Raw genomic sequence first — 26,533 nt, 5'->3', positions numbered from 1 at the left:
TGCTTGGAGGAGATTAAAAAGATGCTTCTGTTGCAGGGATGACAATAAAAAACAAGAAGAACGCTGGGAACTGGGATTACGCCAGCTCTGTTTGAAAAGAAATACATCTGTTCAAAGGGGAAATTAAAAGAGGGGCTTAGATCTGGCACATTTCAAAGCAAAAAGATAATGTTTTCTCATTCTTCTATCTCAGACAAAAATGTGGGATGGAAAGACATAAAGGTGCTTTACATAAGAAGCCTGTCTGAAGTATGATTCAACTCCCCACTCCCCCCCAAAACCCCCAAATTGAATGCAGCCCACCAACTGCATATAAGATTGAATTCACTAAGGGACATGCACACATGTGTGTCTTGTTTCACAAGTGGGGTCCAATAGTCCCCATTGTGCAATGGATATGTTGTGCCGATACCAGTGGAAGCAGAGTCCCACAGACAATACTTTCATCCATGCCTTGCCTTTGCAATTTGTGCATTATGGTTGTGCATCCTTGCAGAGTTAAAATGATCTATTCCTATATGTGAGGGTGAGATAAGATTTGCATCCCTCAATTCTATGCATATTCTGAAAACAGCAGCAAGGGGTGGAAATCCCTGCAAACTAACCAGTCTTGATTTTTAACCAGCTCTCAAATATAAATACAAAGTGCAGACACTGCCATCTTGTGTCAGTGGAAAAGTTAAGCAAGGGAAATGAATAGTGAAATTTCGGGGAGGATTGCATTGCTCTGAGGCTGAGAGAGTGTGATGTGCCCAAGGCCACCCATAAGTTTCTGTGGCAAATCAAGGATTCGAACCCTGGTCTCCATAGTCCAACACTCAAACCACCACATCGTGCTCTTCGCCATCTTAGGTTCAGACTATGTGTCCTTTCTCACCCTAAATTAAAAGATCCCCAAACATGTTAGGCTTTCAGCTTCCATTTCAATTGGAGGGGGGAGTACATTCAATTCCATAGAGGGCAATTGAACCCTGATCTTCAGAGTTTCTCTCAGATTTTGTGACCCCCAGGGGCCACAAAAACAACCCTGAAGGGTGCATGCAGCCCACAAGCCACACTTTTGTCCACTCATTTAAAGGTGAGGAAATGCTTACAAAAGTGCACACATTGGGAATAATGAGTACACAAATGCATAGAGAACGAAAAATGTACACCATTGAAAATGTACAATTTTCAAGCAGACTTTGGCTACATCTGCAAATGCAGAAATAATGCAGTTTGACCCCATTTTAACTGCCATGGCTTAGTTGGACTTCATAACCCTTGAGGTCTCTACCAACTCTATGATTATAGGATTGGCTGAAGACCATGCTTTGCCCCAATGAAACCCCACAACTGCACACAGATCCCTTGAGGACTTGCCACTTTTGCAATTCTGGTGGCATTTGTTATGCAGAACATATGATTTCACCTGGAATGAAATTGGATCCAGCAATATCACAGATAATAAATCTCTGTTTATATGAACTTTGTTCCCTTCGGGGGTAATTGTTATTGTTATTATCATTTGCACAAGTTATTGACATATCATACCGGATAGAAATACAGTTTGTAATTCAAGAGGTTTTAAAAAAAGAAAGATTACATGGTCCTGACTATGACGTCCTGCTGCTTCTGTAACACAAAAAGGGTCCGAATAAGAGGAGGATAGTCCAAACACTGAAATGCAGCACAGCTGCAGTTCACCAAGCAATGCAAGTCCGTGGCGACCCAAGGAAGTCCAGCTACAGCTTGGTGTTCCGGTGGTAGGCAGGTATGTGGGACGTGGTGTAGGTTGGCTGGCTGTGCCACGTGGAAACCGGGTACAGCCTGTGGCGCAGGGTGCTGTCGTAAGAGGTGGGGTAGTGGACCAGTCCGGCCCCAAGGGGCTGACAGAGGTCAGAAGGCTGAACCGACGCAGTTAATATCGGGGTTGGAAAAGCGGGGATAATAAATGGGCTGATGGACAGCGATGGGATGAGAGAGGGGGACTGTCCCTTCGCATGTTCCCCGCCGTTGCTGAAACCAACCGGAAGCCTGAGCATCGTTCCTTTGTACATCTCCTGAGGAACCGGAGCGATTGGGAAACCTGAATTCGGCACCGCTGCTTTGGGCTTTGCTACCCCCTGCTGGCCACTTGGGGGACTGCCACGCTCCGTCCCGTTGTTGGATTCCGGGACAAAAGGGGAGACGGCCTTGAGCTTCTTCCCATGTCGGAGGAAGTCCTCTTCCAAGGCTCGCTTTTTCTGATGCAAACTGTCCGGAGGGCTTGGGGAAAGGGATGGGCCTCCGGACTTTGGGATCTGCGGACTGACCTTCGCCATGTTGGCCATTGGGGGAACCCAAGAGGGTTTGATGTGCAGGAATGAGGAAGAGCCCCTCTTACTGCCAGAGCTGCTGGGCTGGAAAGCAGAGGACTGTGTGGCGTCCCCTCTCCAGGAGGGCAGAGGCTTCCTACGGAGATCTTCTGGCTGCTCCTCTGGGTCCTCTGGCCTTTTCTGAGACAGGCGGCTGGAGAGAACATTCTTTCCAGATGACTGAAAAGAAGAGGGGGACTCAGTGAGGTCCCTTAAACCTGGATAGTATTCTAATGGTCCACGAATTGGGTGGCAGCTTACGGGTTTCACGATGTCACTTCTAGATGTGTAGAAAGAACCACAAAAAGTGGGTAGACCAGGCGAGGGATGGCCTCCTGAGCTCCCACCATCGGCTTTCTGGGGCCCCTGGCTAGTCCTGAAACCCGGACAGATCTTTGCGATGCCTTCATTTTCTCTGGAGGCCTGAGAAGATCCAAGAGGGCTGCCAGAGCCCTCCAGCTTCTCCGCCCCATTACTCTGCCCCTCTTTGTGAAGAAGGTGACTGACTAATGGAGTCTTAGTACCAGTCTCCAGGTTCAGACCGGGTCTCTCTTGGATTTGGGTCTTCTTATACTGTGGGCAAGTGCTGAGGTGTCTCTCGTGGCAGTACAAGGCCTCGTCCTTGCTCACCTGGGCCAAGAGCTTCTTCTTGGCCAAGGGGGACATGATCCCGTGGTTCCCTTTAAAGTAGAAACTGGAGAAGAGGCGCTTGGAGGCCTCTGAGCCGCCATGGGCCTTGCAGTTGCAGGCATCCATGCGCTGATTATCAGGCATCTCCCGGCCATTTGAAAGAGAAAGGTGCCCCTCGGTTTGTTTTGTGGGTTGCTTTTGCTCGGCTTCGTTGGTAGCGCTGGGGGCAGAAGCAACAACGATGTCAGGTTTCAGCTTCTCTCGCAGAACCTACAAACAAAGGGAAACTGGGGTGAGAAACTGGAAAAGCTGGAGGAGAATAAGCCAATTGACTTCACAGAATAATTCCCACGCAACATTATGGGGTTGTTCGAAGCGTAGGAGAAAATTGTACAGAGGTCTCACTGGTTTACTATTCAGTCTTGAAGGGTTTCCCTGAGTGTCAGGAATCCTGTTTTTCAACATAACAATGACTCATTGCAAATATATATCTATTTCGGATCTTTCTATAACGCTGCCCAGCCCACAAGGGCTCTTGAGCCGACGGACAAATAAAAACAGTCTAAAGATAAAACATTTTCAAAACATATTAAAATACTCTTTTTAAATCGTGTTTAAAATCAGTTTTAAAAAAAACCACCCTAAACTATCATTTTAAAACAGTTGAAACAAATATTTCTTCCATCCTTAACTGCTAAGCCTTGCTAAGTTAGGACGGGCAAATGGGTGTCCAAACTCATTTCTTTCAACGCTTCGCTCCTTCTCTTAATATTATTGATAAGCTTGCCATTAAAGTCTCCATTGGCTATAAAGCACCAAACTTTGCAAATGCTTCCCCCTTGCCTTTGAAAAGGCTTTGAGCGACACTATGGAGAAAGGAAATATAGCAGTTTATAGAGAAAAGGGTAGTGAGCAGGAACCGAGAAACAGAAGATATCACCAATAATAAACGAATAAAGTTATTCCCAGATAACCCACCAGAGGGCACTCTAGTCTGCAAAGTTTGCTCTCATGCGCCTTCAAGTTACAGCAACCATAAGGCAAACCTATCACTGGGTTTGCAGAACGGGTTTGCCATTGCCATCCTCTGAGTCTGAGAGACTGTGGCTTGCCCAGGGTCACATTTCATGGCTGAGCAGGGATTCGAACCCTGGCTGCCAGAGTCCTAGTCCAATGCCCAAACCAATATGTCACACTGGCTCTCAGAGCCCGCAAAGCACTGATGTTCAAATGGCTAGTGCTTTGCAGCACATCGACACTATTCCCAGGACTTTTAAAACATAGAATTGTAGACTTGGGTGGCATACCAAAGGTAATCTAGTCTAACCTTCTGTCATGTAGGAACATGCAACTAAACCACTACTGAAAAATGCCCACATAGCTTCCGGAAAGATGCATGCGTAAGCTTTTGGATTGTAGCTCCAAAAAGATGCCCACAAAGCTCCCAGAATGATGCATCTTGGAAGCTTTTGGATTGTAGCTCCTAAAAGATGCCCACATTTCTTTTTGGACTATAGCTCCCAGATTCCCCCAGCCAGCTTAAGCTGGGAGCTACCATCTAAAAGGAAACATGGGCATCATTCTGGGAGTTACAGTCCAAAAGGGGAAAATTTTCAAGGCTTCCATCTCTGCAATATAAACCAAGAGGGAAGACAGTCCTTTTCAAGAAAGAAGCATCCTGGGGGAAGACTTGCCTTACCTGGTCCTTTGCCTTTTCCTTTTTGGCTCTTTTCTTCTCAACAACACCATTCCCTCTTTCACCTTTCGGCTCCTTGGAGATTTTATATTGTTTCCGGGGCTTGACGGGAGGTAAAGGTTTGTCGTCTTCGCCTTTCAAGTGCCTGACATAGGGGAGGACCAGCCTGCAAAAGCAGAACCCGGAGTCAGGAATAAGCCTATGGCTCAGAAGTGCATAAACCTAGCTGTGTAGTGCAATTGTGTGCTGCGTAGTGTAATTTATGAGTATATTTTTGCTTTGTTCTTTCTTGAACAAAGAAGACTCTCAGGTCACTCTCCCTTTCTTGCTGGAGTAGGGAGAAAGAAAGGGAAAAGCCCCAATACCTCTCATAGTGTCTCCGGGTGCAAGTAGCCGCACTGGTGCTCCCAGGGCTGCCTCCCAACATGTCATAGACATTCTTCCAAAGACGCCGTCCAGTGACCTGCAATGAAGAGCAGAGGGTGAATCGACAACGTGGCAAGAAGATGTGATGTACAACAGCATGCTTTATGTACAGAATCCTACTGGTATGCAAGGGATGGTGTGAAAGAAGGAAGGCAATGGAAAGAAATGGTCTGTTATGAGCCTCTCCAAATGATGCCTTAGTTGGATTATTTCTGCAGTGTGGATGCAGCATTCATTGTTTGCCAACTGCAATGCTTTTTATTGGGATTTGCTGACTGTGCTGCATATTCCATCCTCCATCTCTGTGCCTCCAAGAGTCCCCTTGTTGCCCAGACCAGCTGGCCTTCCTCCTTCCCTGCTCCAGACAGGTTTTTGCACCACTACGTTCCTCCACTCCTTCTCTTTGCAGGGCACAGATGGAAAGGGATGATGTGGGGTGGATCTGCTGAGCCAAGCAGAAATGCTAGCATAAAGGGGAACATTTAAAGCAGATGACCCATTGTCCATATGATTCTGCCAGGGAAGGCCTGCTGGCACTGCTGGGGAAGATAAATGTCCAGCATCCCAGGCTTTAAGAATTGGAGAAGGCTGAAGATATGATGAGGGCCAGCCAAATCATTCCCCAGGTTACTTCAGCTTGCATGATTGGTATCATGGAAGCTTAAGAGTTGGGAGGAACCACAAAGTTGATCATTTTTAAAATGGTATTGTAGAATCACAGAGTTAGAAGACACCCCAACCGTCATCCAGTCTAACCCCTTCTGCCATGCAGGAATACACCAGCAAAGCATTCTTGAAAGATGGCCATCCAGCCTCTGTTGAAAAACCTCCAAAGAAGGAGACTCCACCACCCTCCAGGGCAGTCTATTCCAGCTCTTATAGTAAAGAAGTACCTCCTAATCCTTACATATGTGTGCATTTCATTTTTCCTGCCTTCATAAACGGACCTTGCATTTATCCCTGTTGAAATTCAGGAGGAGTGAATAATCACTACAGTTAGCCATGATTCTCGGGCTTTTGGGGTGCGAACAGGGCTCCAAAGAGTTATTTTGCTGGAGCACGGCTTCCAGAATCTTCCACTATTCCAAAATGATAACCCTTCCAAACTCTGGGTGAGAAACACAGGCAACTCCTTGCCACACAGAGTCCCAAGAAATCTGGGGCACAACTGGTTATATATTGAGCTTGAAGTTGCTCCAGATGCAAATTCACTTGGGATATGGCACCAACTCTGTGGCTCACCTGAGAGTAGGCTGCATTGTCCCTATAGCCCTGCTCCCCCTCGAAATATCCTTCAGGATTTATAAAGGCATAGAGAGGGAAGCAGACCGCAGACGACGCTTATCTTTGCAATGCGGATGTTGAGCAAACTTCCCAGAAGCTTGTGGGCAAAACATCTACTCTGGACACTTGGTCTTTCAAAGCGACTGAAGTTACAAGGAGATAAAATCTTTACAGCTTTTGCTACCAATTTGAACCTGAGCATGCAGCATCTAAATGCCACAGGCATTAAGATTGTGAACCGGGCTGGGAACAGACCTTGTCATTCATATTCACACAAGAGCACTATGGCCCTTTCTTGGGCTGCATCCGCAATGCAGGAATAATGCAGTTTGACACCACTTAAACTGCCATGGTTCAATATAGTTCGGTGGGATGTTTAGCCATCTCAGTCAGAGAGATCTGGTGCCACAACTACAAACCCTTGGATTACATAGCATGGAGCTATGACTGTTAAAGTGGTGTCAACCTGCATTATTTCTGCAGTGCAGATGCAGCCTTGTTACTCTCCCCATTTTATACAAGCTAGAAAACGGTTCAGAGAGGTCCCTTGCTACTCCAGGAGATCCTTACTCAGCGTCCACCTTCTTTCCGAGTAAGAAACAAGATTCCTCTCCAGCTTTCTTACCAGTTCATAAGCTCCCAGCTTCTCCACAACTTTGTAGATCTTAAAGAGGTTAACTGTAACAAAGAGAAGAAGAGGAAAAGAAAAAGGACGTGAATGAACGGATCAAGAGAAGTAACATGCTACAGGCTTTAGCATCAGAAAAAAACAAAGAAAGTAGAAATGTGAGTGTTATGAGCTGTGCGCATTTCCACAAACCCTGTCCTCCCAAGCGCTTGCATAAATAATGCAAGCTAGCAAAAAATGGTAAAACTGACGACACAAAATAAGAGAAACTATCCAGACAGTTTCATCTGCATCGTTTATAAAGGCAATAGCTATGATGAAACATTTCCTTCTTTTTTTGGAGTATAGGCCTGACCTAGATTTTAGGCATCCACCCAAGAAGCTGGAAATTTTGACAGAGACCCTGGTTCAGCTCCTTAGTTAGGTATATTTCCTAAGGGCTTGTCTAGACAAGCCAAAAACCCTGGAGTCACTCCATATCTGCTACTATCTGTTTACATGCAGCCTGACTTGCAGTGGATTGGCCCCTTCTGGCTCTTGAAACCTGCAAGACTTTGCAGGTTTTTCCAGGGATATCTTTTCCAGGGATAAGCCACCTTGATCTCATTGGCGAGGCGGGGTATAAATAAATTAATAATAATAATAATAATAATAATGATGATGATGATGATGATAATTGGAAGTCTCTGAGTGTGGAAAGCAGGGATCGAGCTGGATTCGGGTGGGAATGTGTTTTATTCTTTTAATAACTATCTGTTTTAATATTGTAATAATTTAATTCCTTTTTAATGGGTCCTTCCAGTGTTTTTGGGCATCATCTTCCAAAAGCTCTAGGCAGCAGAGCAGATGGTAAAGGGCCTCATTCCCACTACCTTTTAAACTGGATTGTTAATTGGTTTGAATCAGTTCAAATGGCCCTAGTTCCCACTTAATCCGAATCTCTGTGGCGATTCCAAAAGGGGGGCCGTGCGCTAGATCCATTTAACCTACGTCTTTTTGATGCTGATTTTTTCCGCGTCTTTTTGGATAAATTGAATCTGTGCAAGTGTGAACCACATGCGGACTGGAATCGATTTAAATTTGCCCTCCGTCCAGCTGGAGCGGGCACTTTTTGAATCGATTCATGCCTGAATGTGAACCGCAGGTTGATTATTTTGGAGGGGAAAAAATGCAATCGGGGCAAATGTAGTGGGAACCACGCTCTGCTGTCAAACCAATCCACCGATTCGGATTGCACACCGATTTATTTGTAAGTGGGAATAGGGCCAAGGATGCTGGATGCTAATATCCAAAGCCCTGGGTTGACCAAAATGTAAAATATCCCCTCCTCTGCCCTACCGGATACTTCAGTTACACAAGGTGGCAAGCAGGGTTCTAAATGTGTAAGAAAAGCTGCCAGGGACGTACTCTGCTTGAACCCCAGGTGAGGCACCCTCTCGATTGGCGTGTGCCGATCCTTCATGAACTTGTAGAGGTTGACCAGGAAAGTTTGCTCCTCTTCCTTCTCCCCGATGGGCATCTCCTCGTCTCCAGATTCCTCTGCAGGGCTCTTTTGCTCCATTTCAGAAGTGCTGTCTGGCTTCGAGGCGGGAGATTCCTGGTGGGAAAAAGACACAGAAACCAAAGCAATCACCAACTGCATGGAGGAAATGAAGGAGAATGTGTAGAAGCCCCAGAGACCCAGTCTTGAAATCATAGCCTGGGAGAAAGCCAGTCCTCGATCCCACCGCAATGGGAAAGAGGAGTCCAAAAAGAGCCCATCTTATCCTTCCCTGAGTCCGCTTTCCAGGTACAGGACGCGCCTCCCTTTTCCAAAGTGCTTGGGACCAGAAGTGTTCCGTATTTTGGATTTTTTGAGAGTCTGGAATACGTACATAATGAGACATCTTGGAAATGGTCTAAACACAAAATTCATTTATGTTTCATACACATAACCCAATGGTAATTTTATACACAGTGTTTTGGGATACTTTTGTGCATGAAACAAAGTCTGTGTACACTGGACGATCAGAAAGCAAAGGTGTCACTATTTCAGCTGCCCAAGAAAAAGCAGATTTGGCTTTTTGGAGTATCTCAGATTTTGGAATTCCAGATAAGGGAGGCTCAACCCGCACCGTAAAATGCCAAACATCGCTTTTTGAAACCCAGATTGTAACAAGGAACAGATAAGAATGAAAGGACAGCTGTGCGTCATCGGAGCAAAAAGATTATTTGGTGTTCTCCTCCTTGGATGCTTGCACCAAACCCACAAGAAGCACATGCCGACTAACAACATCTTTCTGTTCCCAAGCAGCTGGTACACAGAAATGATAATTTATACCCATTGTGATTAATAGCTATCGATAATCTTGACCTCTGTGAATGTGTCTAATCACCTAAAATGTCTCTCAGAGTATTAGGGTGCAAGATGCAAAGAGGAGGGGAACACACAAGCCACAATCCTCACAACAAGCTAGTAACTATTTGCTGCTCTTTTCCCTGGAATTTATCCCCGGAGCCAGCTGTCTCACTCCGTCAGCGGAGCCCTGTCTCTAAATACTTGCGAAAAGGAATTTGGGATTATTGCTGACCAGACATCGATGCTACACCCAAGAAAGTAAACAGGTTTTAAGCGACATTAATCTAAACCATTGTTTGCAAGGCAAGGGAAGTACTAGTCCCATTACAGTCTTTCCTGATCAAGCGTGAAGCGCTGCATTCAAGTTCTGGGCACCCCATTTTAAGAAGGATCACAACTAGAAATGCAAGGCCAAGGTCTTCCTAATCTATTTCTGGCCTCTGTGCCCCGCAAAGACGCTTCCAAGCCAATGTTCCAATGAAATAATACCCAAAAAAATCTGCTCCTTCTGGGACTAAAATCATTAACTTTTGGAGAAATGCAAAACAGATGGGGACTTGTTTTGGTTTGGAACAGCTGCAAGAACTAGAGGTTTGAACCTCATGCGCTGCAATCCCAAAGTCAATTAGCAGTAGATGGGGAATTAAAAAGGGGTGCGTCTCCTTCCCCAAAAGAAAAGCCACAACTGCAACAGGAGTTTCACAAAATCCACCGCCAAGTTCTTTCCCTTCAGCCTCCGAAGAACATCTGGATGCTTTCGTCTCCTGGGGAAAGATGGTGGCTCCGGGACAAAACACCTGCTTTGCACATTGAAGGTGTTCTGGGCTCAATGCCTGTCCTCTCCAGCAAAAAGGAGAACAGGTACATAGAGTCTGCAAGCATCCCTTTAATCTATGGAAATATTTATATGGTGCCTAGAACCATGGGTTCTTTTCAGTTCTTTGACGGTGATGGTTGTTGTGTGCCTTCATGTCATTTCCGACTTACGGCAAACCCTAAGGTGACCCTTTCATGGGGTTTTCTTGGTAAAGAATTGTTGTTGCTGCTGCTGTTCTTGTTGTTACCAATACCCTGCTTTCCTCTGAAAATTGGGACACCAAACCTCTTACAAATTTAAAAAAACAACACAGTGAAAAACATACAAAAGTGCTCAAAAGAGGTCTTCCATGCCAGCATCCTCTGCAGATGCCAGCCACAGATGCTGGAGAAACGTCAGGAATAAACTCTTCTAGAACATGGCCACAGAGCCCCAAAAACCCACAAAAAACCACAGAAGAGATTTGTTTGTTCAAAATTTGTTCAGAGGAAGTTTGCCATTGCCTTCCCCTGAGGCTGAGAAAGTGTGACTTCCTCAAGGTGGCTGAGTAGGGATTCGAACCCTGGTCTCCAGTCCAACGCTCAAGCCACCACTCTTGGCTTGAATTGCTGGGTTTGTGGGTCACCTGGCCTGAGTTTCAAACAGTTAAAAAAAGGACCAAAATGGTCCTTTGCACAGAAAGGATGCCCCTCTGCCTGGATCTGGAGCTATGGGGGGCATGCCTTTTCCCCTTCCTCCCCACTTGCCCAGCCATGCTGCGAAAGAGCGGCTGTTCAGCCCCGTCAAGCGCTGTTTTTGTGGTTGGAAGCCATTTATTAGCTCTGAAGAGTAACCAGCTTGTTCAGCTTAGAGAGAGAGAGGCGGGAGAGAGATGCCGAGTGCATTATATTCAGGGCTGGGCGAGAGGCCAACTTGGTCAGAGAGCTGGAGATGTGTGAGAACACAAGAGGCTGTTTCCAGGAAAACACAGCGGCACCAATTCTCGCTCTCCCTCCCTCGCTCCCTCTTTCCCTCGTGTTCCCTCTCGGCTTTCATTTCTTTGAAAAAATCTATCATTTCACGTTTGTTTGTTCTAAATTTTCCGGCGTTATAAAACTTGTTGCTATTTTTGGTCAAGGCAGCTGTTTCGCTCCCAGCAGCGTATCTTGCTCCTTTCTGTTCTTGTTCTTGTTCTTCTTCTTCCCCTCCACTTATGATAGCTGTGTTATTTTAGCTGCGGAGCTATTTCTGGGGCTGGGTTATATTTGTTCGTTTATATATTTATTTCCCTCTCTTGTGCAACAACGCAGCTAAATCCAAACCAGCAAAGGCGGCCAAAGCTGGTGAGCATGCATGCTTTCAAGGTATTATGCCTCTCAAGAGGATGGGCATGTTTGTTCCCCTCACTGAAGGTGACCCATGGGAAATCCAAAATCTGCAAAGAAGCCGGGGTTAGGAAAATCAAGAAGGGTCACACAGATGCAAGGTGGCATTTTCTCTTCCCCAAAGTATGGACAGTTAGGCGATTCAGACCTGGATGTAAATCCGAACCTAAAGCAATGGTCCTTGTGGTCTCTTCCAATTCTATGATTCTATGAAACATATGAACCTCAGACCGATTTTACGGTATTGACTTTATCTATATGTCCCCTTTCTCCCAGGCTGGGGCTCAAGGTGGGTTCAAGCCGTTTCAGCCCTGGTCAGCTTTGTTCCAAAGCAATCCAAATTCTGCACCGTTCACGGAGCGCCAATTCTTGGGGTTAATAGGGGCAGGGTGAAAGAGAAAAAGGACTTCCCCCCGTCACCTGTTTCTCAGGAGTGAGAGTGATTTCTCGACAACCGTGACCTCATTTCAGAAGTTCAAACAGGTTTCTTCTTCTCAACAACACAGCGCTTGCATTTTCGGTTTCTTTTTTCTGGTGCTGATACCCCTGCTTTGGAAATTTTGACAGTTTTCCTCCATTTCTGACTTCACTCTTCCCCCATAGACAATAATAATCATAATAATAAGTCCACTACTTGCTACTAAGACAGGTTTTGCAACAACAAGAGTGACGTCACAAACCTCCAACGGTGCAAGGTTTTGCCGACACAGCTGCCAATTTGGATGGTCATCTCTCATCTTAACAAACTGAACAGGGGATAAGTATTTCACCAACCCTACAAGCCCTTTTGTACCACCGTCCACGCAAGCCACCATTAAACAAGGTATTTTCTCATTAAAGCATCACCTCCCATCGCCTCCAACAGGAGAACAATGGTTGCCAACCTTGGAACAAGCCAGAATCTCAAGCCATGGTTTGCTTAAGATCCTGGCTTGTTCCAAAGTTGGTTTTCCAGCTTCTCAAAACAAGAACCATGTCTTAGACAAGTCACAAGACCATGGTGAACAGGTTTGGAAGAAACCAGGATCCTCAACCAACTATTCAGATTAAAGTTTCCAAACTGTTCTCAAGCTGATAATCATAGGACAACAAACCAGAAGATGAATTGTGTTTAGGAGCTTTTGGTTAGGTTCAGCCACAGTTTGCATCCCTGCAGCTCTAATACTGAGCCAGGTTATGCCAAGAAAGCAAAAGGAGCAAGCAAGGAAAGGGAACATGCCTCCCCAAAGTTTAATTTGCAAACTGCAATTTGAATGAAGCCAGGACTACTGGGGCAACTTTAGCCTGCTCTTCATGAATTCACGGGGCCAATAGTCCACCCCAGTGGCCTCCAACAGTTGAGGGATGGCCTGGCTTCGGCTCTTGTTTGGATTCATTTCCATATTCTCTTCCACAGCAGCAGAATTGGGATGAAAGGCAGGGAGGAGTATAATGTTTGTGGGGGCAGAAATAGAAAAATGCATCCTTTGCAAGTCAGGAAACCGGCCACTCCAAAAACCCAAATTCCAGGCGTGCTTTGTGGGATTATCCTGCGGGGCAGATTTGTGACGGACCTCCTAGGGGTCCTAATGCCAGCCTTTCTCTGCTTCCACACAACACCTCCTGGGCCAATGTTTTCCCATCTATAACACTAGGGCTGACCATGTTTCCCCAAGCATCTCGGGACGAGTGGCACTGTTGCTATTTTCTAAAAGTCCAAACAAAAATACAGAATGACTCTTCCTTATGCTCGAGACAGAAGTGTTTTGGATATTGGATTTTGGGGGGATTTGAACATCGGACTAGGACTCCGGTCACCAGAGTCTGTATCCCGACTCGGCCATATAAACCCATTGGGGTGACTTTGGGCAAGTCACACTTTCTCAACCTCAGAGGAGGACAATGGAAACCTCCTCTGAATGAACCTAGCCAAGAAAACCCCATGATAGGGTTGCTTTAGGGTCGCCATAAGTTGGAAACGACTTGAAGGCACACAAAAACAACAGTCCCCAGACTTCCCATTTTTAAAATTCTTGCTTGATTTCTTTCCCCCATCATCAAAATGCTCAAAATGGATACACAGTTTAGACCCTACAACCACCTTAAGAACCCCAGATACCCCCAAAGACCAACAAAATTGGCTGAAAATGAGACCAGAAGTGGCTTGACATCACCTTGGGTGAAACCAGAAGTGTTGGTGTGACCCACCAGAGGTGGTCCAGGGCGAAAAATGCCCCCCTGCACCCCTGACCTATAGCTTAAGATCCCACTCTTTCTTTCTTTCCATCATGTATTTGCCATCACCTGTGGCCATTCCTTCACTCACCACATCTTCCAGCTTCTCTGGAATACTCTGTTGCTCCTTGGCATCAGGACTTCCCTCCGCCGCTTCTTCTCCGGATCCCATCTCCAAGGATTGCTGGGGCTCTTCCTCAGCCATGGGAACAATCCTCTTTTTCCGCTTGCCTTTAAAGCTGGGTGCTGCATTTAAGGCAGATGGAAGAGAAAGGAAAGTTATTGAGGAATACAGACTTGGCACAGGGTGGCACCAGAGCCAACGTGGCACAGTGCTTCGAGCGTTGAATTCACTGGGAGGCCAAGGTATGTTTAGCCTGGAGAAAAGAAGGTACCAAAATGGGAGGAAATGTGTACCAAAATGTACATAACAAGTTAAGTTTGCTTTATCTGATATGCTTGGGACATGAGGTCTTTGGGATTTTTATTTTTGATTTTGGAATAGCTGTATTACACACACACACACACACACACACACACACACACACACACACGTAATGAGGTATCTTATGTCTTGGAGATGGGACCACACTGCTGGCCCATGCTCAACTTATGAACAATAACCCGAAGGTCCTTTTCACATGTGGTACTGCTATAGGTCCTCCATCCTCTCAATCTCAGGACTGAAGGAATATTCCATGGGGAGGGCAGAATTCTTATATGGGGAAAGCAATGCCCTCATTGTGAAGTCGAAGGCTTTCATGGCTGGCATCCATAGATTTCTGTGGGTTTTTCGGGTGATGTGGCCATGTTCTAGAAGAGTTTATTACTGATGTTTCATCAGCATCTGTGGCTGGCATCTTCAGAGAATGGTGGCATGGAAGTGATTATATACCCCATTCACTTCCATGTCAACATTCTCTGACAATGCCAGCCACAGATCCTGGTAAAATGTCAGAGATAAACTATTCCAAAACACAATCACATAGCCTGGAAAACCCACAAAAAACCATCTAAAGGTACCTTTGAGATCTAGCTTTTGATGCAACAACATTTCTGCTGGTCCTGATGCTACGATAGCCAATGCTCTTCTCCAACCCTCCTGACCTACTGGCACTGTCAAGACCAGCCTCCTGAGATGCAGCCGATGTCTGTGCCATGTTTAAGCTATGCCCATGCCCTACTCCTTTGCACATAAGTGTGACAAGAAAAGTGCACACCATTCAGAGCAAGACATGTCAGCCAGGCCTTTAGAAGGAGAGAATGCAACCACATCAGCAGCAAGGCTGGCTTTCCTAGAAGAGGTGCCTCCTCCATTGACGTCTTCGGCTCGCTGTTTCCTGTTTGCAGACGTTATTTTTGCACGGGCAAAATGGGCCAAGCTGCCCCATTTCCCCTTTCGGTTTCAAGGTGGTTTCCTGAATGGTGTGAATCTCATCCCCAGAACCACATCCTTCCCTCCTAGACGTTGCTCAACCAGCTCCTTCGATCAAACCCTCCGAAGACTCACTCCCCAGGTGAAATGTTCCCTTTCTGCCTTTGGAAGTGTGTGTCTCCTCTCTTGCGGACTTGACAGAGGTCTGGGACAACGTCAAAACCAGAGTGAAGCCCAGCTTGTAAGTAGCAATGGCACTCAGAAAGCTTGAACCTGGAAAGCAAGGAATAATATCCCACCTGCTTTGACCTATAGGTACAAAACTGGGGGATAACGCCCATTGGACCTGGGACACTACCCCTGGCCTTTAGGGTTGCCAGATTTCTGGGTTTGGCCCTAAGTCTCCAGTTTATATGGGTCATTTCCAGACAGGAGACAAGGATACAGATTCTGCACTTTTGGGGGCTTACCTGCAGGAGAGGAAAGGACTGGGCGCAAATCTCCACTTCCGCTAAGAAAGCAGCGGCTTGCTACAGTTTGCAAGGAATAATTCATATATTGTTGCATCTTTCAAAGACTGTGGGGGTGGGATTTCTTTGCATTTACTAAATTGTTTTTTGCCTTCCTTCCCAGTTGTTGGGGTGCCAGGGCTCACCTTCTACTCTCTTTGCATCTATCTTCATAAACATTCCTCGTTCCATTTCCTTAAGTAAATGCAAAGGAATAATCTCCTCATTTCACCCTAATCTGGTATTATCCCGTCATGCAAGATTTCTTAATTTCCACACAGGAATTGTTTCTCTCTCTCTCTGTCTCTCAATCCTTCCTTGTGTGTGCACTTGAATCCCAAACTACAAGGGACTGTGGTTGGTGGTTAATGCAAAACTCTTACTGGTCTCACCTGGGACCATCTCTAGGTCTCAAGTTTTGGTCTGGAAGCTCTCCTAGATCCTGAAGTGGCAGTCCTAATAACCCTGTAATTTGATTTGTAGTTTTGTATAATCGCTCTGTATGTTGCTCCCAGGGAGTTTGCATAAGAGGTGAGCAAAGGGGGGCCTGGTGCACCACTGCAAACGAATCAGGACTACTGAAATGAATATGCTCCAGGAACCTGAAATTCACCAAAATTTCCTTATACGCCAGGCCCATTTTGAAAGAGAAATGAACATGAAACTCAGACTGAATGTCAGTTTTTACCTCCCAAGTACAAGTTTGCTTTAGCTTCATTTTTGGTGGCAGGTGGCAGATATGAAAGTCTCAGCCGATAACTGTCAACCGTCAAGAACTAAATCTCACTGAATGCTGTTAGTCAAATACTGTTGCACAACAACAGCCAAATGCACCACTGAATGTCGGTTATCAAATACCAGTTGTCAAATCAAACTGAAATAGCACCACTTGCACAAATACCAAATATTGGCTGGGTATTAAATACTCAGCAATATTCATCAACTGCATCTGAAGAAGCAGGTTCACTACGGTTGCATCTACACTGCAGAAAGAATGCAGTTTGACACTGCTCAAACTGCCATGGCTCTATCCAATGGGATCTTGGGATTTGTAGTTTGTTGTGGCACCAGACCTCTATGACCTCTAAATATCTCACAAAACTACAAATCCCAGAATTCCACAGCATCCCAGTTAGTCTGCAATATCAGTATGACAAGGGATCTTGTAGCACCTTTGAGACTAAAACATATCCAGGGGTAGCTGCATTGGCCATATAGCAAAGTACAATAATATCCAAAATCCACAAAACAGAAATACCTGTATTAGACCAACCAAAATGCACAAATTACATGATGCAAGCTTTGGAAGCTCCACTGGCTTCTTCATCAAGCAAAGGTGTTAAAAGGTGAATGGCGCTTCGGAAGGCATTTTGTGCATTTGGTTGGTTGTGCCAATAAAGGCATCACTGTTTTGTAGATTTGAGAGAAGGAAAGAAGTTGGTGGCATGAGGTTTCATAGACTGAAGATGTAGAAGTAGACTTAAGTCTACAAAACCTTAGGCTGCCAACTCCTTTCTCTGGATTAGTCTCCAAGGTGCTAGAAAATCCTTTTGGATAACACAGCTGGGCGAGAAGAGAAAAGGGGGCAAAATCTTCCCCTTCCCATTAGGCTCAGGCAAAAGCAAACTGCTGCATCGCCTCCTAGTTTGTCTGTTCTTCATCCTTTATCAATTATACCATCTTGGCCCCATTCTGATGTTGCTTGGCTACGACGTTGCTTGGTTTCCATCTGCGAAACAACAGAGAGGGTGGGATAAACATTCAGTTCATACACCGTTCGACCTGCCACCTCTTTCGCCTCCATGGGATCAATTCCACACTTGTTACGGTTTGCAAAAACGGCAAAGACAGGTAACTAAACACTCACAAATGCAGCTTCATTTTTGCACCAACTTGGGCAACAGACTCTTTAAACCAACTTTTTTATTATGTTTAATGCACGCCGGGCAAAAAAGCAACGGAGAAGCCAGGTGGATTGGCACAAAAGCTGGATGGCTTTTGCTTCATGAGTAGAAGGAAAAACAGTCAGCCTCTTTGCTCTCCCCAGCAAAAAGCAAGCAAGCCAAGGGTTGAACTGTTCCCAGCCATCTCTGCCCCCACATCTACTTCCAGCTCATGTTCGCTAACATAAGCATGTATGTCATCCCTTTCTCCTCCCCGTAAACACTGCAGGGTCAGTGGATTTATACAAAACGCTCGCACAACTGTACAAAAGAGGCAGCCGGGCTGGAGAGAGAGAGAGAGAGAGAGAATTTGAAAAATAATAATAAGTCGAGGAAGGCAGGGAGGTGGGGGGAAAGTTCCCGGTTTAATGTTCTCCGCGCATGAGATCATGGCTCACACGGCAGCCAAAACAAGTCCAGCTTCTGAGAGGATTACTGGACATGATGACAACTTTGGGAAACAAAAGAGGAGGGTTTGGAGAGGGGGAGAGGAGGAAAAGAGGAGAGAAAGGCACTCCTTGCCCTTTTCCCCAAGGCTTATGGAAGAATTCAAGGAGGAAAGATAGACCCTTCCACTTAATAGGTGATGCTTTGAGAATTTGGGGGGGAGAGGAAGGGGAGCTGCACATCCCAAATTTATTAAATTGGAAACAGAACTGGAGAGAGAGTGGTTATGTGGGAAAGAAGAGATGCACAGACTGACTCATCCCATGTTTGCCTTCATTCCAGAAAGTTATTGCTTGGACTGCAACTCCCAGTATCCTGGGTGGCTTGGTTTTCTTTTGTCAGGAGAGAAGGTTTAATGCCCAGCTCCGCCATGAAACCCACAGGTTGACCCTGGGCAAGTCACACTTTCTCAGCCTCAGGGGAAGGCCATGGCAAACCTCCTCTGGACAAACCTTGGCAAGAAAACCCAGTGATAGGTTTGCCTTAGTGTCACCATAAGTCAGAAACAACTTGAAGGCACACAACAACGACAGAAGGGAGAAGGGGAAAGTGCCCAATGGTGCTGGATAATATTGATAAAGAAGATCTGGGACGATCTGTTACCTTTCTTTCCAACGGTCCAAAACGATTATTTATTAATAGCGTTCCAACTATTTGGTTGTGCTGCTTGAGTCTCCCTTATCCAGGATTCAAAAATCCAAAATGCTCCCAAAACACAATTTTCATGGGTGGCTGAGATGCATTCTGATGGTTTGATCTACACAAATTTTGTTTCGTGCACAAACTTCTTAGTTTCATGCACAAACCTATTAAAAATATTGTGTATAATACCACCTGCAGGCTATGTGTGTAAGGGGTATATGAAACGTAATGAATTGTGTGTTTAGATTTGGGCTCCAGCTCTAAAATATCTCATTAGGCCTATAGGGCTTGCCCAAAATCCAAAACATTTCGCCATAATTCTGAGATGACATGAAGGTACACAACAACAACAACAACAACAACAACAACTGGGCCATGTGTGGCAGACAAAGCTGTTTTGTGCCCACAGAAACACACACATCTTCTGGAAATCTACAACAGAAGCAAGTTGCCTTTTTAATAGGCCCCTGAGCATCTGTTTCCCTCCCCAATTGCACAACATTAAAAAAGAAAGCTTTTCCAAACAAGTAGTGGACATCCAGCTGCATTTTCCTATTTTCTGACTGTTTTAGTCCTCTTTGCAGCCCCCCGAGGCAGAAAATTGGACCCAACTCCCCTCCCCAAAACTGCCAACATCTGTTTTATGGAGTGCGCTGTTTCATCCGAATTAGCAAAGTGCCACATTTTGGGGTGAGAAAAGAAAGAGACAACCTGCCTTCCAAACCTCCCTGCTGTTGTTATAGAGGGGCTTAAACCAGAAACCCCAGCCCTATATCCCATGCAGTTGGGATCATGTCAGATCTCTAGCAGAGCCCTCGAAGCACCTGTTCTTACAAAGGAGGGTTTTTAAATCCGTCCGCCGGCCCCATTGCAGCCCCCATCGTTCCAAACAGCTGCTTGTGGGACTCTCTGTGGCAGTTTGCTGGCCTCAATGAAAGCAATTGTTTTCCAGGCACAGTTGGGGAACTGACACATGGATGGCGGAGGGGGAGCCCTTTGCCTTGTTCTTCCTTCTGCAACTCCAGCAAAGAGTGCGGAATGTGCTGACCTCAACCCAATTATTTGTCCTTCCATCTGCAACGGGTTTTCAACCTTTCCAAAAAAACCCTGCGGTCGACCTACTGCTTCCCACTGCCCTGTTCCTTCGCTCCCTTGTAAAAAGTTGTGTACTGAAAACACAACAATCAAGCCTGTTTTAGAGAAGAGGAAACCAAGAGTCGGGGAATACTATCAAACCCATTTTAGAGATGAGGAAACAGAGTCCCAGGTTCAAGCAGACCAGAGGGAGCATCACTGGCAAACCCATTTTGGGAACTGGGAAATTTGAGTCTTTGATGTCGCACAGAACCCACCATTAAAGTGTTCACAAAGAAGCATTAACACCCATCTTTTTACTTTCAGGATTTCCAATATCACTTTATTTGAACAATTGTGTGTGATAATCAATAGTGCTATGACTCGCCATTCTTGCTTTATTTGCAGGATGCTTTAAATGCACTTTAATCTCTCTTTAATGCCGAAATCAGCCCCTGTGTGATAAACTCCACAGTGGTTTGCGTGTTGGGACTGCAACTCTGGAGACTAGGGTTCGAATCCCAGCTCAGCCATGAAACTCACTGGGAGATTTTGGGCAAGTCACACTCTCTCAGCCTCAGGGGAAAGCAATGACAAACCCCCTCTGAACAAATCCTGCCAAGAAAAATCCCATGGTAGGGTTGCCATAGGTCAGAAACGACTTGATGGCACAAAACAACAACAATTTTAGAGGCTGGGAAACAAAGTCTCACATTCAAGCAACCATAAGCACCATTAGAGATGCGATTGTGAGTCCCCCTTTCAGAGAATACACTGAAAACACTGTTATCAAACCCAGTCTAGAAAAGCAAAAAACTGAGTCTAAGATTTAGGGACTACAGTAGAAGCATTGTTGTTGTTGTTGTTGTTGTTGTGTGCCTTCAAGTCATTTCTGACTTAAGGTGACCATGGATGCAAGGTTTCTTATGAGAAAGACAGTATTTCTCTCCTGTTCATGCCAGAATCGTCCAGGATGTTGGGAACTGTAGTCCAAAATCTAGCTATGTCAAGCTCTGGCTCAGAGGCAGCCAGACTTTTGGGACTATGGTTCCCAACATCCTGGAGGATTCTGGCTTTTCAAGGCTCCTATATCTGACTTTGGTCGAAACAACAAATCCCATCCATCCGATCCCGCAAGGCAGTTCTTACCAAGTATGCTATCGGAGAGGATAGCACAGAACGGCAACTTCAGACCTCTTTATCTGGGCTGCTTTAGAGTGGGAAGAAGGCCACTCTCCTTCCCCAGAAAGCCATTTGTGAAAAATAAAAGAAAGCCCCATGAAGCCTGCAAACACGTCAGGGCATGAAATGGGGAAATAAAATCATCAGTGCCAGTAAGCCCTTTCAGACAAAAACACATGCACACAGTTCAAAAGAAGTCCCACAGATGAGTTTCCAAACTTCTGGGTGAATCATAGAAATCAGATGCAGCATAAAAAAGGATGAGGTCATATGGTGTTTGTTCTGTAACTTAAGCGACGTGGATCGGAGGGGGCTGCAAGCGCATCATGCTCCTTATATCGGCCATGCTCTAGAAAAACATTCACATCACACACACAAACACACACACATACACAAAGCCACTTCAGCTGGCCGCCTACCAACTTTTCAACCAGGTTTCGTTTTACAAAGAATGCATTAATTACAAGGAAGTGAAGCAATGAATCCGTCATATTCCATGGAAATGGTACCACAACGTTGGCTCATGTGCCAGATGGGAAATTATGGAGACTGGCGCACCAATCTACCTCTGGAGGCAGTTTCCTAGGAAGCCTATTTGTTCCTCAGCATCCCCAGTTTTCAACCAGAGTCTCTAGTTCACATATTAGTTTTACAAACATCATGAGATCCAACCATGGATCCACAACAAAAGGCATAGTTTGGTCGTGAGTGTCCACAGCTGTGAAGCCTCCGTTCCTATGGGAAGCCAACATTATTATACACTGAGATATGATGGGAACCTGTAATGGGAACTTATGGCTTTCTATGGGAATCCAACATTATTATACAGTAGGACATGATGGGAACCTATTGTGTAAACCTATGGTTTCCAATGGGAAGCCAATATTATTATACACTAGGATATGATGGCAACTTATTGTGGGAACCTATGGCTTCCAACGGGAAGCCAACAGTGGGATATGATGGGAATCTATTATGGGAACCTATGGCTTCCTATGTGAAGCCAACATTATTATACACTGAAATATGTTCAGAACCTATTGTGGGAACCTATGGCTTCCAATGGGTAAGCCAACATTTTTATACACTGGGATATGATGGGAACCTATTATGGGAACCTATGGCTTGCTATGGGAAGCCAACATTACTATACACTGAGTTATGATGGGAACATATGATGGCAACCTATGGCTTCCTTTGAGAAGCCAACATTGTTGTACACTGTACATTATTTTGCAGTGAGAGCCAATGTGGTCTAATGGTTTTAGTAACGTGCTAGGAGACCAATTGAGTCATCTTGGCTTCTAGGGAAAGTTTGGGTTTCTCTAGGACCCATTTATTAGAAACTGTTGAATAAAATCAATACAATTTCCTTTCAACAATGTCCGCCTCCGCTTCCCAATCTCCACCGAAGCCCATTCTCAATGAGAAGACCAGGGCCCTGCTGGCCTTTCAGAATTCCCTGGCTCCTGCTCAGCTGCAACTTGGCCAAAAATGACAGCATGAGGTTGTATTACACAGCCATGTGCGCACATACACACACATACACACCATTGAGCATTTCCCGCACTTAATACTCCTTCCCACACCTGCTGATAGGAGCTGAGAAAGAAAGCACAAGAGAACAACACAACACGGACACCACGTGGCCCATTTATCCGAGCAGATAAGCTATTCATAAAAATGGTTCTTTGCTGTGTGTGTGGAAAGAGAAAAAGTGAGAAAGGTCAACAGCCTCCTAAAATATTCCTTGAGTCATGAGGAAGCAGCAAAAAGCTGTTAGCATCTTCAAAGAATGTGGAGCAAGCCACTTTCAGGAAATGAGAGCCTACAATGGAAGCAGAGCTATGTGTAGCTACACAACCACAAAAACACATTTTATTCGGCATCACATCTTTGGGGGATTTGGGAGCAGAAAGAGGCGTGTGGGAGGGCGCAGGGGACCAACCAGTGACTCTTTTCTGGGACCCAGAGGGGATCTGGTTATAGGGCAAATGGGGACGTTGCCCCCAAAGAAGAGGTTTTCATCACTGCAGGGACTTAAAACTTCAGAGGAGAATTTGGAAACAAAAGTTTAAGGAGAAGGTAGGCAAAAGAGAGCCAGCGTGTCATTGGACTATGACTCTGGAGATCAGAGTTCGATTCCCGCTGGGCTATGAAACCCACTGGGTGACCCTGGGCAAGTCACACTCTCTCAGCCTCAGGGTCACCCAGTCCAGAGGAGGCCATGGCAAACCTCCTCTGGACAAATCTTGCCAAGAAAACCCCAGGATAGGTTGGCCTTCGGGTGGCCATAAGTCGGAAACAACTTCAAAGTGCACAGGATGCACACAAAGTGACCAAGGAAGGCACAAATGCAGGGAATTCCAGGGTTCTAGGTGTCCCATGTCTCGCTCTCTGCAATGCTAGAAATTTGGGGGTCAAAGGAAAAGTTTAGAGGGGGCAGATCATCTTGGGGGAGATGATGCTTTAATTTGACAAAAAAACAAAACAAACAAAAACAAAACACACACAACCCAGCTACACTTCTGTGTAAGGGGGGGTTTTGTTGTTCGGAAAGAGCTGTTCTGGCGAAAGGCTGACACAACAGCTTAGCTGAGAACAGCCAGCAAAGAGATTATTATTTCATTTCTTGACAAACCGCAACAGGAAGGAGGATGACAAAATCAGAAAAGAGTGCTGAAATTCACTAAAGAGAGAGAGAGAGAGAGAGGAGGAGGAGGAGAACTGGAGAAACAGGAGGAGAAGATCAAATTCACTAGACTTTTTAATTCAAAAATAAAGTGGGGAGGAAGGAATTTCTTTCTTTTTTCAAGTCCTGGGGGAAGGGAAAAACAAAGACAGGAGAAAACTTCTGGCAAAGCCACTTTCTGGCAGCATTCAAAAGAGGTCTGATCACAGGAATGGCACTAAAAGACACAATGTTCTGGACAGCAAAAGTGTGTGTGTGTGGGGGGGGAGTCTTGTTTTGCTTTTAGAAATAAAACCAAGGCAATTGTTTATTTTTAAATGAGTTGCCCTGGATTTCTCGCACACGCAGGTGCCCTCCGTTCTTTCCTCCACCTGCTCAGAAATGCAAACTTGGTGACTTGTTTGGGTGATATTCAGCAAGTCACACTCTCTCAGCCTCAGAGGATGGCAATGGCAAACCCCCTCTGAAGAAACCTTGCCAAGGAAACCCTATGGATAGGTTTGCCTTAGGGTCGCCATATGTCAAAACTGACTTGGTAGCACACAACAACAACAAGGTCATAGAAATAATAGTTTGGCTATATTAACTGCCTTGGCCCCATCCTCTGGGAGCCTGGGATCTGTAGTTTGAAGAGGCCTCAACACTCTTTGGCGGAACAGACCTTGTAACAACTACACATCCCAGGAGTCCGTAAAGGATGGAGCTGCGGCACTAAAGTGGTGCTAAACGGCATCATTTCCACAGTGCAGACGCACCCTTGGACACCTTCAATGGCAGCCACTCTGTTGTCAACAATCATACTTTCTGCTGAGCCATGCACAAAAACAAAGGACCGGAATCAAAGAGGAAAAAGGAAAGAGAGGAGGAAAATACACACACAAAGATACCAAATTTGCATTAAAACCCACTGGTGGCTTTTTTTGGTCCTTTCTCCCACGTGAAAAAGGAAAAAGAAAATCACAATGTTTGAATTCTTCTTGCTTTGAGTCACTGAAGAAATTAAAAACACCAACCAGGAATATATGTACACTATATGTGTGTGTGTATATATATGTATGTTTGTGTGTGTGTGTGTGTGTAACTGTCTGCCTGTCTGCCACAAACATGCCAAACACACACACAAAAACATGACTCCTGAAACTTTTGAGAATGCCTTTCCAATCTTCACTTTTCCTTTTTTAACATATTAGAGATTTATTACTTGCTGGATGTATCTTTCTCAATGCACCTCCTGCTACATCGTCTGTCTCTAGGCTAGAATTTCAGTGTTCAAAGCCAACAAATTGCCCCAAAGAAGGAAGAGAACAGGGAAAACAAAACGCCAAAACAAGAACAAATCCAAACCCATTTCCCCTCTACACACCCTCTTGATGCACTTCCAGCCAATGCTCTGCATTAAGATGTGCCCAAAACACCTCCAAGTTCCTAGTCCTCACTGATCTTGGCCACAAACAGGAGGAACAAAAGCCAAAATCATATTCCTCCTCTGGAGCCCCTCTCAGCCATGGGTGACCCTAGCCAAGTCATACTTTCTCAGCCTAAGAGGATGTCACTGGCAAACCTCCTCTGAACAAATCTTGCCAAGAAAACCCTGGGACAGGTTTGCCTTCGGGTCTCCATAAGCTGGAAACGACTTGAAAGGCACACAATAACAACAACAACAACAACAACAACAACAACAACAACAACAACAGGAAAGACTCCCTTATATACACCCCCCCCCCCCCCGATCTCAATACTATGCCAAGACCAAGCTGCTAGTCCTCATCAATCCTGGATGCCCCACTTCTTCTGTGCGTAAAGGCGCAGGGCTCAAGGTTGGTCCCAAACAGCAGGAACACAATCCAAAACCATTTCCCTCCCCTAGACAGCTTAGTATACTCTTCAATCCGGATTACACCACTCTCAACTCCATATGAAGTTGTGCCAAGACCAAGTTGCCAGTGCCCATTGAGCCTGGATGCCCAGTTCCTCCTGTGCGTAAAGGCACAGGGCTCAGGGTTGGCCACAAACAGCCTGGACAAAATCCAAAACGACATCCAAAATAAAGTCCGGAATAACATCCCTCCCTCCCCCCTTGTATCCACTTCCACTAAGTCCATGAAGTTGTGCCAAGACCAAGGTGCCAGTGCCCATTGAGCCCAGATGGCCAACTTCTCCTGTGCGTAAAGGGGCACACAGCTCAGGGCTGGCCAGAAACAGAAGGAACAAAATCCAAAATGACACCCAGCATAAAACCCAAAGTCCCTCCCCTCCCCATTCTTTTATACACTTCCACTAATTCCATGAAATTGTGCCAAGACCAAGGTGCCAGTCCTCATGGAGCCCAAGTGCCCAACTTCTCCTGTGCGTAAAGGCGCACAGCTCACGATTGGCCACCAGTGCCCTCCCATTCCATCCCAGTTGGCTCACCCATCGTCCGGATCCCGGATCCTGCCCTCTGCCACTGCAGCTCCCATGCGCTCCCAACTCCTGCCAAGCACCGACTGAGCCAGGCTCTGAGCTGCTTCGCAAGACTCTGCCTTCTGCTGGGCGCTGATTGGCCAGGGCCCCCGGTGCGCTTGGGAGATTGGCTGAAAGAGCCATCACTCAAAGTGAATGCCTCTTTCCCCACCCACTTGGCCCTGGAGGATGCTGGGAAGTGGAGTTCTTCAGCTGCAGCTGGCCAGGTTGAGTCTCTTTTCTCAGGGATGCTTTGGGGAAGAAGAGTTTTGGAGCTCAGGTTTTGGAAGATTTGCACTTGCTTGGAGAAGGGACTCAAGTCTCAGCACCAAATGCATGCATCTTTCCTATACATCTTTGTAGCCTGAAGGTAATTTTTAGACATCACATTTTTAATTAATTATTTTTGAAGGTAGTTGTTTTTTAGACATCTATTTTTATTTATTTATTCTCGAAAGTCATTTTTAGGCATCATGTTTTTATTTGTTTATGTT

General features: G+C 45.6%; 1 protein-coding gene across 7 annotated transcripts; it reads right to left on the bottom strand.

Moving 5' to 3' along the window:
• Positions 1-1,250: 1,250 nt before the first annotated feature.
• On the bottom strand, positions 1,251-26,068 carry ARID5A (AT-rich interaction domain 5A). Of its 7 annotated transcripts, none has more exons than XM_089537376.1 (7): positions 26,010-26,068; positions 13,825-13,979; positions 8,408-8,597; positions 6,998-7,050; positions 5,028-5,125; positions 4,666-4,828; positions 1,251-3,236 (listed from the first exon to the last, which is right to left on the bottom strand). In XM_089537376.1, the coding sequence occupies exons 1-7, from the start codon at positions 26,011-26,013 to the stop codon at positions 1,725-1,727; spliced, it is 2,175 nt and encodes a 724-aa protein (XP_089393502.1). In that variant the 5' UTR covers positions 26,014-26,068; the 3' UTR covers positions 1,251-1,724. The 7 variants fall into 7 exon arrangements, with proteins under 7 accessions (XP_089393502.1, XP_089393504.1, XP_089393503.1 ...); XM_089537378.1 differs by lacking the exon at positions 26,010-26,068 and adding an exon at positions 20,873-20,893; XM_089537377.1 differs by lacking the exon at positions 26,010-26,068 and adding an exon at positions 18,611-18,794.
• Between the last annotated feature and the right edge of the window lie 465 nt (positions 26,069-26,533).

The sequence above is a fragment of the Sceloporus occidentalis genome, unplaced genomic scaffold (genome assembly GCF_023333645.1).
Source record: "Sceloporus occidentalis isolate IW3139 unplaced genomic scaffold, rSceOcc1.0.p SCAF_9, whole genome shotgun sequence".
Classification (NCBI taxonomy): domain Eukaryota; kingdom Metazoa; phylum Chordata; class Lepidosauria; order Squamata; family Phrynosomatidae; genus Sceloporus; species Sceloporus occidentalis.
Note: the sequence above shows the minus strand (reverse complement) of the source record. Positions and strands in the feature narration are given on the sequence as shown.

Coding starts and splice junctions, on each gene's coding strand:
- ARID5A (XM_089537373.1), bottom strand. CDS start 15,675: ATGCAACAATATATGAATTATTCCTTGCAAACTGTAGCAAGCCGCTGC. Junction 13,980..15,578: donor AGTCCTTTCCTCTCCTGCAG/GTAAGCCCCCAA, acceptor CCTTAAATGCAG/CACCCAGCTTTAAAGGCAAG. Junction 4,829..5,027: donor ACCCGGAGACACTATGAGAG/GTATTGGGGCTT, acceptor CTGCTTTTGCAG/GCTGGTCCTCCCCTATGTCA.